The sequence below is a fragment of the Priapulus caudatus genome, unplaced genomic scaffold, assembly GCF_000485595.1.
Source record: "Priapulus caudatus unplaced genomic scaffold, Priapulus_caudatus-5.0.1 Scaffold599, whole genome shotgun sequence".
NCBI lineage: Eukaryota > Metazoa > Priapulida > Priapulimorpha > Priapulimorphida > Priapulidae > Priapulus > Priapulus caudatus.
This window is the reverse complement of record NW_014577660.1, coordinates 166,293-181,367: the sequence shown is the minus strand read 5'-3', so window position 1 is coordinate 181,367 and position 15,075 is coordinate 166,293. Positions and strand designations below refer to the sequence as shown.

Genomic DNA, 15,075 nt, shown 5'->3' with positions numbered 1-15,075 from the left:
ACGGTTTACAAGTTAATGGTAAAAAACTAATGTGCGATAATTTTTTCTGACGAAGTGAAATGCAGAAGCGGCACAAATCTAAACGGCCCACCTATAGGCTCGTGCATAGTTCGGGTGTATAGCCATCATGGTAGCGAAAGCCATACTGTGCCGAAATTGAGGTCACAGGTCAAGCGTCAATGGGACACAGCGGCAGAATTTAGACATTTTCTGAGCGAATGGTCTGACGAGCGATTTGAAAACTTTTTTTCTTTCAGCGGTGACCTACCATTTTTATGCTTTATTGAAAGGACCATGGAAGTGTGCTTCCACTGACGTTGCGAAGCAGTAAGTGTCTAATAACCTTTGACCCTCAAGAGGAGGGGGAGCTGCTGTTAAACATGGATCCTGAACTGCCGCAATGATGTCACAGTGTTCTCAATTCATGCGCACATCCATAATCTGGAAACTAGTGATGTCACGATTCATCGATTATACTCGATCATCGGTTGAACCATAGGAAATAGATAGATAACCTAGAATGCTGATTGTCCAATAAAAATTGACCCCAGCCGAGCGACGCTAGCGCCCTATCGAGAACGCGGAAGCACTACCGCGGGAATCCGTGTTTTACTTGACTAACCATAGCGATCACCTGCTCTTTCGAATCGCTCCCACACTTTTAATACGGCCCAATTTCTAATATACTTATGCAATATTTGGCTCATTAGGTATTAGGGGCCCTGGCCAAAATCATTTTTTCCATTGTAAACCTCATGGAATCTATGAATTATTGTTTTAATAAATGTGACTAGGTGACACGGTACTTATGAACAGTAGCATTCGCCAACTTGTCCTAGACTGGTGCGCCGCTCACAGTTCACTCGCGTTAAACTTACACGCCGGCGTGGAACTGTCGAGCCGCGGACCAGTCTAAATGCTGGTTCTCGACGGACGCGGGAGTAATTCCACAGAAAGTACCACGTACCATTATTAATATTTTAAATTCAACACCACAAATTGACAATTGTTCCAGAAATATTTCAATTTTACAATCAAAACTTAGAGAAAAGTTAACACGAAAGGAATCTTCTGAAGAACAAGCTAAACCGCTTCGAGACTGATGAAACGCACCCACAAAACAGACACAAGCTATCAGTATCAGGTGTCAGCTACATGTTATTCTTTTATTGTAAATATATATATATATATATACAACCAAAAGTAAACGAACTTGTTGCAACACTATATGGAATTATCACATATTTGATTAACGAACACGATACTACAGCCAATTTTCTTAAACTACATTACAATACATGTGTAAGATTGATTTTATTATAATAACAACAAATTTGTTGAAAAACCTTTACAAAATAAAATGATTGCCTAAGGTCTATTCCCTATGTTCTGTCACTACCTGTAACAGTCAATCGCAGTTATAATATAGTTACTATTTGCATGATTAAAAAATAGTATAGGGAGGTAATATAATTGTTCATTGTAATTAAACTTTTATTCCGATATAGATCAAAACCATAAGTGTATAAAGCGGGCTTGTATGTCGGCCTGCGACGCGACGCGATGCCTTGCGACTGATTTCTGCCCAACTGGTTGCGCAAGTTCGCCAGCGACGATCGCGACGCAGAGGAAAGTATCGACCTAAGCACCCCTGCGACTGCAGCGACGCGTCTTGCGACTTGCTTGCGACTCGGAAAATTTGTCAGTCGCCAACGCGATCGCAGTGAGTCGCACATCGTTCTACTTACTATCTTCTATGACGCGGGGACTGTTCGAACCGCGTCGGCAAGCATTGTTTTCATTGGTTACATACCCGACATAAGCTGGCCTTGGCCGCATCGCTGTGGACGAGATCGAATGCATAATAACACCAATGCACCCTCGTTGAAGTAAAACAATCAGTGCATACAGTTATGTACACAACATGCACACAGCAAAAATATGTAAACTCATTTAGTTTGCGCGATCAATAGTGCGATCGTCACTTCTACTGCTGCGACTGTGCAGCAGTCAGCTGTCAGTCACGGCGCAGTGCGTCGCGTCGCAAGCATTTCGCAACCCGGACAAAAGCCCGGTTTTAGAGCCACATGAAAAGCTATTCAATTGAGAAGAAAAAGATGACCATGTGATAATGTCACTTATCACAGGAATTTTATCATATATTCTGTTCACATGCCAATTACCAAAATAAAAAATCCGCCCGGTTTTACAGGGTTTGCTGGCGGTTGTATCAGCTAGAGCTAGTGCGGATGCTAGAGGCTTCGATAAGATTGCCACCAATGCCCGGTTCTAAAAGATTTGTAAGCGTACATGTTTGGGCCTTTCTGATCATCTCTGACTGTCGGTGAAATTGTAAATAGAGGTTAAGGTTTAGGTTAGTTACTGTATGTACCATATTAGATTAGTCTAGAACACTTTCGTCTAGAGTAAAAACGGAAAATTGCGTGAGTTGTATCGATTACTTCGTTTATTAATAAGCGTAGAATGCACAACACAATCTCGAGATTGCGTGCAGTCTGACGCATCGGTAGATTGACTCGCGCGATCTAAGAATAGTGCGCGAGCAATCTTAAGATTGCATAGATCGCCGAAGAGTGGCGCGCAACACTTTCTCACAATCACGATGCTTATTAATCTCATGATTAGCACTAATAGCAGTGAACAAAACTTTAGTTGTTATAGATCTTCTTCATTTTGTATGACAGGGTCTATTTGACCAGAAAACTGCTACCCATCACTCAGTTGTGAAAAAACTAGATCCGATGCTATGCTTTGATACCATCAGGGTGCACAAATGTGAAGCACAACCTAGTTTTTGCAAACACAAAGATCAGTTCATTATAAGAAGAAGCTTAAACTGGCAATGCTGCCAAATGTACAGTGAAAGCATATCTCATATCACTAGTCAAAGAACGCCCCTCACAAGCCTAAAAAAAACAGAATAATACTATCTGAGGAGTGTGAGGAAAAATTATAGCTGCTTTCTGAGTTTGATTTTATCTATCATATAGGAAATAGACAATAAATGTAGAAAAATGTTGCCGCCGACACACGCGGACACTCTCGTCGTTCTCGCTACGGCGACACAATGCTCCATGTAGCAACACGTCTCCCCCCCTTTTCTTTCCGCCCTCTCCTTCGCTCGTCCCCCTTCCCCCTCTCCGCCCCTTCTCCTCGTTATTCTTCCTGCCTGTTCACTCACCTTCTCACTCTCCTGACCGACAACATGCCCGACACCTCTCGTCTTCTCCGCTACGGTGACACGCTCCACATAGCCAATACGGTCTCTCCTGGCGACACACGCCGCGACACTCTCGTCGTCTCGCTAATTGGGAACATGCCTCCACGTAGCAACACGTTCTTCGCGACGGTATGTTACAATGGCTGTCGGTGTAAATAGAATTGGAGAAGTTCCTCTTGGTTATTTCCTTCAGGCCACGCAGTATTAAACGCGTGTCACCCAAGCTTCCTGATGAAAGCCAATGTGTGGAAAAGCTCCATGGGTATTGACGTGGATGGCGATTGGCGCAGTTGACATCCGATGATCGCAGGTGAACCAGACAACTGCCCAAAAATGTAAGCAGCCATCACAGATCCAGACAGGTGAGATCAGCACTTTTCCTCATCCATTGGTGACAGAAACCAGCATCTCTTTCATCTTTGATGGTGCATACATGTTGAAGTTGCATGCCGGAATCTTTTCGGTCAGCTACCAAGGTTTCTCAGAACTGTGGAGTGGAAACGTGAATTGCCTTTAGGAATTACTTATATTTATTCAATTCTATTAAGAATTTAAATTATTCTGCTAGTCTGGCCAGTCGAGCCTCAAATGTTTTTAGATGGTGAACATACAGTGTTTCGCCCTTAGGTTTTCCATGGTTGATTCTATACAGTATACAATAACTGAATGAGGATTTTCCTTCATGCCTCTATTGACCTATGCACACACAGTTTATATTTGTTGGCATTGTGTGCTGTGGGACTCTACGTTGTAGACATCTAGAAGACATCTATGGGTTGATTAGCTATTGAACATTGAAACTATCTTTATGTTCATCTTGAGTAATCTTCTGAATCATCAGAGGTGGATGACTCAACGTATCTATCATGTCGCCTGCGGAGACGTCTATAAGTATAAGCAAAGTCGGAGGTGTAAACGTTTTAGTCTCTCCTCGTAAGGTACATCTTTAATAGTTATATGTTATAAGTTATACACATATAGATCGGGATATCAGTATATGTTACCATTACCTGTAAAATTACATTTTTAAACCGAACGTTTATTGAATGCCAGGAATGACACGCGTAAACTAATTACGACGTACTTTATAGACCATCCATAACATAAAATGCTATGTTATTTTTAAAGGACCACAATGGGAATAATTAAGTGTGCTTAGTCACGCTTTTTTGTGTTTTCATCCTCGATAATTATCTAGCCTGCATATATTGTTCTCATTTATGCTCTTATCGTTTAATGTATGCTTTGTAATTATCGCAAATAAAACAATCTATTATCTATCCTCATACGAGTTGTGTTCGGTACGGCGTACTACCAACTACGCGGAAATGAAACTCTGACTTTCAGGTGTTAAGCACGGTTCCCATGTGACATTATCTAAAATATAATATAATTATTCTTCTAGTCTATGCAATGTCTTTTGATCAGTTACTTACTACCGTTTATTGTTTACTAAGTTCACTGATAAGTTATAACCAGGAGCGTAGCTGACCCATGGCCATTTTTCCTGTGCAGGGGTTAGAAGCAGAATACAGTCTTTCGGTATAGGCCCCGTACTGTAGCTGTATACGGTGATATATACGAATGCCATTCTTGGATGTATATTATAAACACGCTTGGACACAGCCAACTATTGATTAAGGCAACTTACCTTACGAGCGATGATTACATCATGAAATTATATAGCCTCAAAAACGGTCTTGCTAGGATCAGAAGACCGTATATAGACAACTGCCACATCAGTCGCACAGTACGCACAGCCTCGGCGACTAGCTAGACATACAGCCCAACGTTTTCAGGCTCCACTTTGTATCGACATTTCTTCCTCGCAGTCGTAGTTGTTCATATAATTACCTCCGAATTACTCATACAACGACTATTCATATAAACACAAAAATTGATTTCTTTCGCTTATGTACCGTCGTTTTGTGTTTATAAAAGCTAATTTTTAATATCAGAAACGAGAAATTGCCATAGACCGCCATGCTGTGGTTTACAATAGTCCCTCCCGCCACTGTGAGGGCCTGTTATCGCTTGCTCTGGCGTCATTTGGTTAAGTACAAGTGGCCGAGTCAGCATTACTAGGTTATTCTATCTTATTTCTATGGGTTGAGAACAGTTGGCTCGAACCAAAGGCCTTGGTATCAAAATCCATATCATTTCATCAAAAAAAAAATTTTTTTTTTTAACTTGAACAAGAAAACTTGGAAAAGTGATGAGAATCAGAGATATCATCGCTACATACAAGTTTATCTTTATTAAACATACATGTATTAGGACACACAGTTAGTAACAGTGCAAAACAAACAGTAAACAGGGCTAAACAAGCATATACATGCACACACGTACATGCACACGCAGGCATTCAAAACCCCGAGTAACCGATTGTAATCGATCATCGGTTACTTTGGTCCAACCGATGATCGATTACGAAATACAACGAATTGACAACCACTACTTGTGGAAACCAATATGCCTCCGATAGCAAACGGCTACAGCACAGATTACGGCTCAAATAGGTCTTGGATTCGAATCCATCAGATTTTTTATCCATTTAACTTTTTCTTTCATTATGGAAAATATTACAACAGATTTATTTACAAAATTTCGATACAACAAATATTTTTACATTATTTTTTTTTTAATAGGGTTAGGTTAGGGGTCACATTAATCACCATAAAACGCAGAGTTTCACGGCCACGCAATTTGTATCAACCAATTGGATTTGGAGCGGTGCAGAATGCAGAAGGTTGCTGAAATGATGTGTACGCAACTGCGTATCTGCAATCTGCCGCCTAACAAAGGTGTCACTATTTACGCACGACTTAAATGTTACGTTTAGTAACTCGTAGCAACAGACCTCAGATGAGCCCAGACGTCTGTGCGGCCTCTTGTTTGTCAATAAATATACATTTTTCAGTCTCAAAGGAAGCCCAGCGACTGCAAGATCACAAGTTTCATCGCAAAACCTTGTAATGCATGGCCTCAAGACATTCCAGAGAAATGCTCTGGCATATTCTTGCTTATGCGGGTCATTGCTACAGGACGTAACAACAGATGAAAATATCACCCGGCCAAAGATAATTAACAAAGTCTTCGCAGGAACTATGCCCGTATGTAGTATGGCATGTCTATGTTTAAAAATTGAGAATTAGACTAATATTTCGAAAATTTATACTTGTGGTAGAGTAGCATAATAATTATGGTAGTGGTTCTACTCCAAAAACTGGATAAAATCATGAGCGAGGGTAGCACTAGGGTTAGAATAATAGTGAGTAACTGAATGCAATGATGGGAGGTCTCATTATGTCATATGCACTCCGGATGCGTGCCTTAATTTTGGTAATTATTGAGTATATGGTATGGTCGATGGAAAATTGAGGCAGCCCATGTCAGAACGTATCCGAGAAACTACCACCCAGACAATCCCCCCCCCCCCGTACAGTAAATTATGGCCCATCTACACACATCGCGACACCACTTAATTCATGATACCCTCTCAGACCACCACCTCTCACCATACTGTTAATACCAGCTAGAGACAGAATTTAAAAAAAATTGCTTTAAAAAGTTATTGTCAGAAGTTAACTGTCAAAAAGAAAAAAATCGCTATTTTAATATATATATATAAAAAATATAATGGTAATAATGACGTACTTTACTTACAAAATGTTATTTTTAGATATTTTATAGCATATTCCTCATAGTCCACGAATTTCAATTGGTCTCCCAAATAGGACCGCTTGAGCAATATTCAAAAATATATTGTTTAAATGGCGAATATGAATTTGAAAAATTACATTACGTAATTGTTCGCGTAATGGTTATTGTACCGCTGGGGGGGAGGTTAGCTTGTTCGGTTGCAGTTGTCCTAAGGGTCACTAGGACATTACGATGTTTTCATCAATGAGTCAGAAGCTCTAGAGTTAATTTTAGATATAATTTAAAAGATTTTAATTTTGTTTTTGACTGCGCGTCCCATTACTTACATTAAACAACAGTCAAGATGTGTGCTGTGGCATTCACTTGTGTTTAGCTTAAATTGCTTTCCTATTTCTGCCACCATCCCACCTAAAACAGCTCTGCAGATAAGCTTAGAAAACAGGAATAGCTGCTTTAAAAGCCCGAGTACTATAATTAAGCACGGTTGGACGCAATAACACAATAATTCAATTTAAAACCTTATTTTATTCTTCTGCAGCAAAAACTGGAGAAAATATATGCCCTGCCCTTCAAATGCCAATTATGGATTCGCGGTTGGCAACTGCTGCCAGCGAAGTGACAAAATCTCTCTCTGGCATGCAGGTGTACCAGAAGATTTTCAAGCAATGTGACCCTCCAGCTGATGTTGACTTTCTCTAACCGGGCAATTGTTGCCTGCTTTTAAAGCAACTGCCGAGCAAAAGAATAACCCATGCGTGAAATGCTCACTTCGGCTATTCTTATTATAGCCTTTTAGTCTTATGATAGCTATGGATGCTTGGTCTGTTCTGTAAAAGATTGGGAAACCAGCCAATCCTATCGAAGAGCCCATTAATAATGGCACTTGTTGCTGATTGATCACTATTGCAAATGATACTTTCCTAGGAGTTACTATAATAAGTATGCAGTTATCCATTAAATATATGGCGACCAAATAAGTGAAATTGTATTTTTACGCGAGTTAGCAAATGCAGCAATTCCTCATATACATGTTCTGCAGCACCAATATTTATATATAATTAGCTAATATAGGCGCGTGATCCTATCTGATGCCCACTTGATAACTACTAGTTATTACCAGTTATTTTACCAACGCTTGCGTATCGTGAACTATTTTTGACATTTAATTCATTCTAATATGCTACGCGTATACTGCACCCTGGGATGGTGTAAAAGAATGTACCCTATGCAATAACCGTCCCGACCAAAAAACCGTAATAACAAAAGTTACTAAACTATTAGAATCGCTTACCGTAAATACCAGCTGACATTGGCTGCGTGCACACCCATAAACAGCATTCACCAGCCTTAGATAATGTAATTTAACCTGCCACGTGACAAAACGACAACATTCGTCAACGAAATTCGGTAGGGCCTCTCGGCCTCTGAGGAGTTACACATAGCGCACAACCATTTTATGCGCTCAGGGAAATTTAATTGTACTAAATGTTTTAGTAAGTTATAAAGGATTTAGGTATTTATTGTGCAAGGTTGCTTAACTAATAGGAAACTTGGCTTATCCTTAGCCAGGGTGCGCCACTAGTAGCCTTTCAGGAGGCAGGCGTGATATTGAGTGAGCGCACGTGCCACGCGTTGCTGGGTGGTCCGGGGGTCAGCCCCCCTCCCACCTGCGATAGAATTCAGGACAGCTGTTCATGGTCACAGGAGAAATACCCAAGTTTCCTATCTGCTGTGGACTGCAGCTTTTTTAGCGCTCATCTGAACATAGTCAGATGCAGCTTGCTAGAAATCGCATGACAGATCGCGTGCGTGGCGCTCTCTCGTCGGTCGCAGCCGCTTCCGTCCATGCCGTTCGTCAACAGTCTCGCGGCACAATCTAAACGGCTCCAGCGCTACGGATGTCGAAAGTCGGCGACGTGGGGGGTATCGAAAACGAAGTTGGGAGCCGAAGCTGAGGCGGTCAAAAGTCAAAGGTCAAGAGGTGTAAAGAAGGGACAACATTCCCTTCCTTAACTTAGGTATAGCGGAGGAAAACTGCAGAATTGTGCAGCACAAATCTAAATGCGTCGACCTAGGCCTCGTGATAGTCGGTGTATAGCATTCATGGTAGGAAAAGCCATCACTGTGCCCGAAAATGTGAGACGCGGTCACAGGTCAAGCGTCAATCGTGCCGCACAGCGGCAGCATTTTACAGACATTTTACTGAGGAATGGTGTTGACGCAGCGATTGGAAACTTTTTATTTCAGCGGTGACCTAGCATTTTTATGGCCTTTATGCAAAGGACCATGAAATGCTGCTTTCACTGACGCCTGCGCAAGCCAGTAAGTGTTAAGATAACCTTTTTGACCATTCAAGAGGAGCGGAATTTAAACATGGATTTGTTAACTGTTACTGTGTTAGAAAGAATTGACTGCTGCGGCTTTGCCTAGTAGAATCTATACATCGCCTTGCGATGTATGAGGCACACACCTGTCACAGCTGCATATATTTCAAAAGCTAAATTGTTGTCGTTGAAGCAGGTTTACTGCTCCTTAAAATCCGCTATAGATTTTCCTATGGCATTCTGTACTAGCTCAGCTGTGTTAATATGCCACCTGCCCAGTGGCCACTGCCAGATTGCATGTGGTGCGTGATATTCAATGGCTGTAGTTTTTGCCTGCCATAAATTGAGCGTACACGGGTGGCCAAGCTCTCTATTTACAGGCCTGTAGGCGCTGTAGGTAAATGGCACGAGTGACTTACATATATCTGCTCTTGCCAAATAGTTGTTTACTATACGCACGCTACGATGGCACGCAGCCGTTACCACAGCTCACCAACGTACGCGCATCTCGTGGCAACATTTCATAACCGATCCAACGAACCATTTTGTTCGAGAAGGCTCCTGATACACATCCCAGTGTTTAGAAATAAGGGCTATCCGCTTTGTTGTACTTTGTCCATTTCCACGCGAGGCGACAAGTAGATCTGTCAGCCGACTTGTCTGCTGGCACAAGCAGCCTTTTTAGATGCAATTTTTCATAATTTTCTACCATCGTGGCCGCTGCTGCGGAAACCCGACGTTAACATAGTATAAACATGGGCTGCCGGAGCTGCCACCCGAGATTAACATATACTTATAGTTAAACATTTATGTTTGAAGTTATATAAAAAACGTTACGCAATTGCTAGCCTCCACGAAACAGTCTTGCTAGGGTTCAGAAGACCATCAGACAATCAGTCTGCATAGACAATCGGTCATACAGCTCGCTCCGGCAGCCGCTTACCGCCTCGAGGAAAAGAGAGAAATTGAGAGAGAGGGAGAGAGAGAGCGAGGGAAAGAGAGTGAGAGAGAGAGAAGCGCGAGGAGAGAGAAAGAGAGAGAGAGAAGAGAGAGAGAGAGAAAGAGAGAGAGAGAGAGAGAGAGAGAGAGATGAGAGTGTGAGTTGCAGTCTAGACTGTGCAGTGTGAGTGTGAGTGTGAGTGTGAGTGTGAGTGTGGAGTGCTGAGTGTGAGTGTGAGTTGTGGAGTGTGAGAGTGAGCAGTGAGTCGTTGAGTGTGAGAGTGACGAGAGAGCAGAGAGAGAGAGAGAGAAAGCCCATATGCGTCCATCTCCCCTCTTATCACCACAATGTACAAGTCTACGTTTACCTCGCACCGCTGCGCGAAGGGAAGAGATAGCAAGGAGCGAGAAGCGAAAGAGAAAGAATGCAGAGACAACGCAGGCGAGAGCTAACGCGGACCGATGGGAGGCGTGCTCTTGATTCGGATTTGCCCTGGAGTTTAGCATCAGAACACCTGCCGTCAGGTGAGCGCTGTCGCTCTGCGGCACTTGTTTACTTTTGGCCCATTTTTAGCTCACCTTGACATCGTCAAGCTGAGCTATTGCCATGGGTCGTCGTCCGTCCGTCCGTCCATCCGTCAACATTTGGTTTCGGTCAACGATAACTCAGGAACCATTTGACCGACATGTTTGAAATTGGGTGTAGTTGTCACTGCTATGCTCCCATATGGAACGTCCTATTTTGAAGCACGCCAGTCGGCGTACTTTCAAGCCACGGCGATTTTTTGGGAAAAATGGAAATTGCCATTAGTCAGTTCAGGTTGAACGGATTTTGCTCATTTTTGGTATGTGAATGAATAAGGGCTAGGGGTTTTGATATTTAAAAAAAAATTATGCAAATTAGGTAGGTTAATTTATGCAATTTATGCAAAAAAATAACTGCTGATAACAAACAGTCTGTGGTGTCACACTCATCTGGTTCGTTTTACAAGATTTCATTGACAATATCTTTAATGCAATATTGGTATTTCCTATCCAGCCTGCCGATAAAATGTCTATATTAGAGTAAAGTTTTACGAAACATGTCGGAACGCAGCATAATCTATTTATTTCGAATGCCATTGCTACAAAGCGGGTATAGCGCCATCTACCGTCACAAATTGTGATTCATTTTGGTTTATAAATTATTATTGCGATATACAGCTAGATGGCAACCGTGTGCTACCGCCTAGAAAAATTTATACGAAGTAAACGCTTCCATGCAACCAATTAACCTTTGACAAAAGTTGTGTTATGGGCAGGGAAACACCATTGTCACGTGGTACATAGCAGCTACGTGGAATAAGCGTATCCTCTCAATCTTACACGTTACACATCAGGAGCTCCGCTTTTATAGGCAGTTCATAAATCTGAATATTATAAAAACGTTATTTGTGGTGAGCTACAGTGTCATTGACACTTTCATACTAGTATAACGTACATTAGGCAGTAGTTGAACGGGGTGGGGTGGGGGTTGCAATCCCCCCTCTAGATCCACCACTGCTTAGCATGGAACTGCAAAATTAATGGTAATTATAGCCCATGATGTAACATTCAAGAGTTTTGAGTTCGCAAACTTATAACGTCCGCGATTGTGTAGCGAGAGAGGAGACAAACTTTTACCTGATGCCATTTATTAATGCTTGTGGTGTATCCAGAGAGACATGATACACGATTGCGTGGTACAGCTTTGCTGTTGCATGATCCTGAGCGCTGCGCGCGAATGAGACGCGCAGTTCCGCGGGAATGTTCAAGTATTAAGAGCTGTCTGCAGTGGAGACGTGAGCTGAATTCGAGGCGCGGCGCACGACTCCACAGCGATCAGCGGATGGTCTGTAGTTTTAGAAGATAACAATGAAGACTGTTCTAAATAAGAACTATCGGCCGCTAAATAAGAGCAATATACAGACCTTTGAATTTCTTGAATAGTCAGTCAAAGGGCTTGTTGGGGGTCCATTATGCAGAGCTTCCAATTGAAATGGCCCATGAAATTGTCAAGTGGAATTGTGTTTTTCGGAACCCCAAAGAAAATGTCTCCCTCTTACATGCACCCCCTCCCTGATCAATCATGCATTCATGCGTAAACAATAACAGAGATGAAATTGTGTTGAGTTTGTGACTCTTGACGTACAAGCGCGCGTGACTGTTGAAAGCACAGGCACTTGGAACGTCTCAATAAAAATAGATATTCACACAATTTTTCACAATGATCGACCGCCTGTGTGAAAAATAGGTGAACGTATATCGCGTATGTGAAACATATACGGTTAGTACTCACTAGCTGTGACATATCCGTGACTAACTGACACCACTAAATTGGTAAAATGTTCCATGCACCTTAAGAAATGCTGAGAAATTACGAGGTTATCATCGCAGAACTCCCGAACACCGTACGTCACAAAGCTACATGTATCATGTATGTAAACAAATACGCGTGTTGCGAGGTGCTAGCCTCCGATATCCATTTCGAGGCCCGCTACGTACGCCAAGCATAAAGCGCGCGGGCAAGACGTCACACACACAGCTACGTTCATTGGCTAAAACAATCGAGTAGCGCAGTTAGGGATTTTCAGAATTATTTAATTTGAAGAAAACGTTCAATGGTCAATGAATGACGCACTCGACTCGTTCACTTCTGACAGCGAGTGAAAATGCCGAAAATTTCCCGAAAGTAGTTACTCTCAGCATTGGTTTAAGTTATGCACAAGCAAACTTGCATTTACACGTTTACATATATACTTAATTGCTAATTAGTCATAAAAAATGTTTAATTAGCAGATTTTCTACCTTATCTTATTTAATAGCAAAGTTAAAAGTTGATGTGTGCCACGTAAAATTTCTTTGCAGTGGAGCAGTTTGAAACATGTATACGAAAGACAGGAGAATTGTCACAGGAGGAGCAACTAAAATTATCCACAGATGTGATGCAGATAGATTTCACAACTGGTGGAAAACCACTAAGTGCTGAAGACTGTAGGTGAGCAGGAATTAATATTGCATATAAAGTAACTGAAATGGCCCGATAATATCTTGTTGTATGCATAGTTACCAATTTAGTGATGGGAATCGGTTGGAATTTCATCAACGATCATCGGTTGCACCCAACCGATCGATGATCGAAGGTAATCAGTTAAATGTTATTGATCGCGGCTACCAGATATTAAAATATATCATATATCTTATAATACAGTATTGTTTATAATACAATATTTTAAAAGCCATGTAACAGTATTATACTTGCTCGCAACAACAAAAAAACACAAAAATGAAATAAAGAATCATTTCATCAATGTTTGCAAATTTTATTTTAAAATATAAAAAAACGATAATCGATTATAGTCGATCATGGGACATCACTGGTTACCATCATTGATTGATTGGTATTACTGACAATAATTGCCAACCTTCCTGTATTTCAGTAAGATGGATGCTATTGTGGCTACACTCATTTATGCACTTGGAGAGCCTACAGAATGTGAAGACTTTTACCCATTTATTAAGCAAACTACTTACACATTATTAGACTCTCTTTGTGGAAGAGCGAGCAGTGCAAGTCGGCTTTACTTGTACTGGGCTTCTGTTGCAGTCATGTCAGGTGTCACAATGGTGCTCTAGCAATATTGTTTTGTATCGTGTTTTGCTCCCCTCAACTGATCTACATACGTGAAATAATGAAGACTTGCCAATTGGTGGTCGGATGGTGGTGGGAAGTATACCAGCAATAATGTTTATTGAAATTTGTTCAGGTAGAAGATAATGTACTGAATTGGGGGGGGGGGGTCAAGGTAAAATGTTTATTATGAGGTTGACTGGAAACTCGTTTTTTTCTGATTTTTCACATGAAAAAAAAGCCACGAAAACGGTTGACGGGAGACTGTGTAGCACTGCTTCCTAGCTATTTCTGCTACAGCAGTGTTTTTTCCATGTTTAGTTATGTTATTAATTTAATCAATTATCATAATTCCATTAGTCACGAGTTATAAGTTTAGTTTCTTTTGATTAGTTTTTGCGCTGCCTGGCCAACTGCTTCATTTTCGTTGTTCATTTTCAAGTATATGTTAGGATGTATTACGTACACGTTATTATGGTCCTGCACAATTACTAATGGAAACGTTCAATAACTGTAGCCTCTGTGACTGAAACAGTAAACAGTACTTTATAACGGCTGCAGCATTTTGTTCTTGTTCAACGGGTTTATCATATGGTGTGTAGCTCATGTTTGCGTTACTGCTGCATTGTACCAGCACGATATACTGTATATTGCAGTTATTATAATATTGTATTACAAGACTATGCATTAGGCTTAGTTATTATCATGACACATTTGTTTATTGTTCAATAAATTTGTTCAAACAGCTGTTCGTTATTGTCCGGAAATCATCATGAACTCTTGCTTTAGTATACACGTACATACTGTTTATGCTGTAAAGCCTGTTATTTTCTTCCACGCACGGGCGGTTTTTGAACACTACGAGTACGGTGTTATGCCCGGAACACGTATCGTGCTGAGCCGAATCTCACCGTGTGCCCAGGTATTGGAGTGAGTAATGTAATCGGGCTGCTTCTTATTGTAGCTGACCATAGCAGGGTGGTTAAGCCAGTCAACATAATTTCAAAATTCAACAGCAGGAAGTAGAAGCCAGCAGTAGTAGTTAGTAAGTAGCAGTAGCAGTGTGGAGATTTCAGGGGCGGATGACGTCATACAACAGAGACCAGTTCAACAGCAACAAGAGATGGAAAGTTTTCTCCAACGACAGACAAGCGCGGGGGAGGGGGTCCATAGCTACCAGATGTGGGAGGTAAGGGAGTTGCGCACCATGTACACGCACGGGGCGAGGGAGTTGCCCCACCCGGCGAGGCACGTGCCGC

The 15,075-nt window shown here is 41.6% G+C and overlaps 1 protein-coding gene across 1 annotated transcript in view; it reads left to right on the top strand.

The window, feature by feature from the left end:
• Positions 1-14,034, top strand: part of LOC106812000 — a 17,921-nt gene extending 3,887 nt beyond the window's left edge. The window contains exons 3-4 of the mRNA XM_014815742.1: positions 13,054-13,183; positions 13,626-14,034. Coding sequence (XP_014671228.1) covers positions 13,054-13,183; positions 13,626-13,821 — 326 coding nt within the window. The 3' untranslated portion in view covers positions 13,822-14,034. The remainder of the gene's footprint in view (positions 1-13,053; positions 13,184-13,625) is intronic.
• The last annotated feature ends 1,041 nt before the right edge of the window (positions 14,035-15,075 follow it).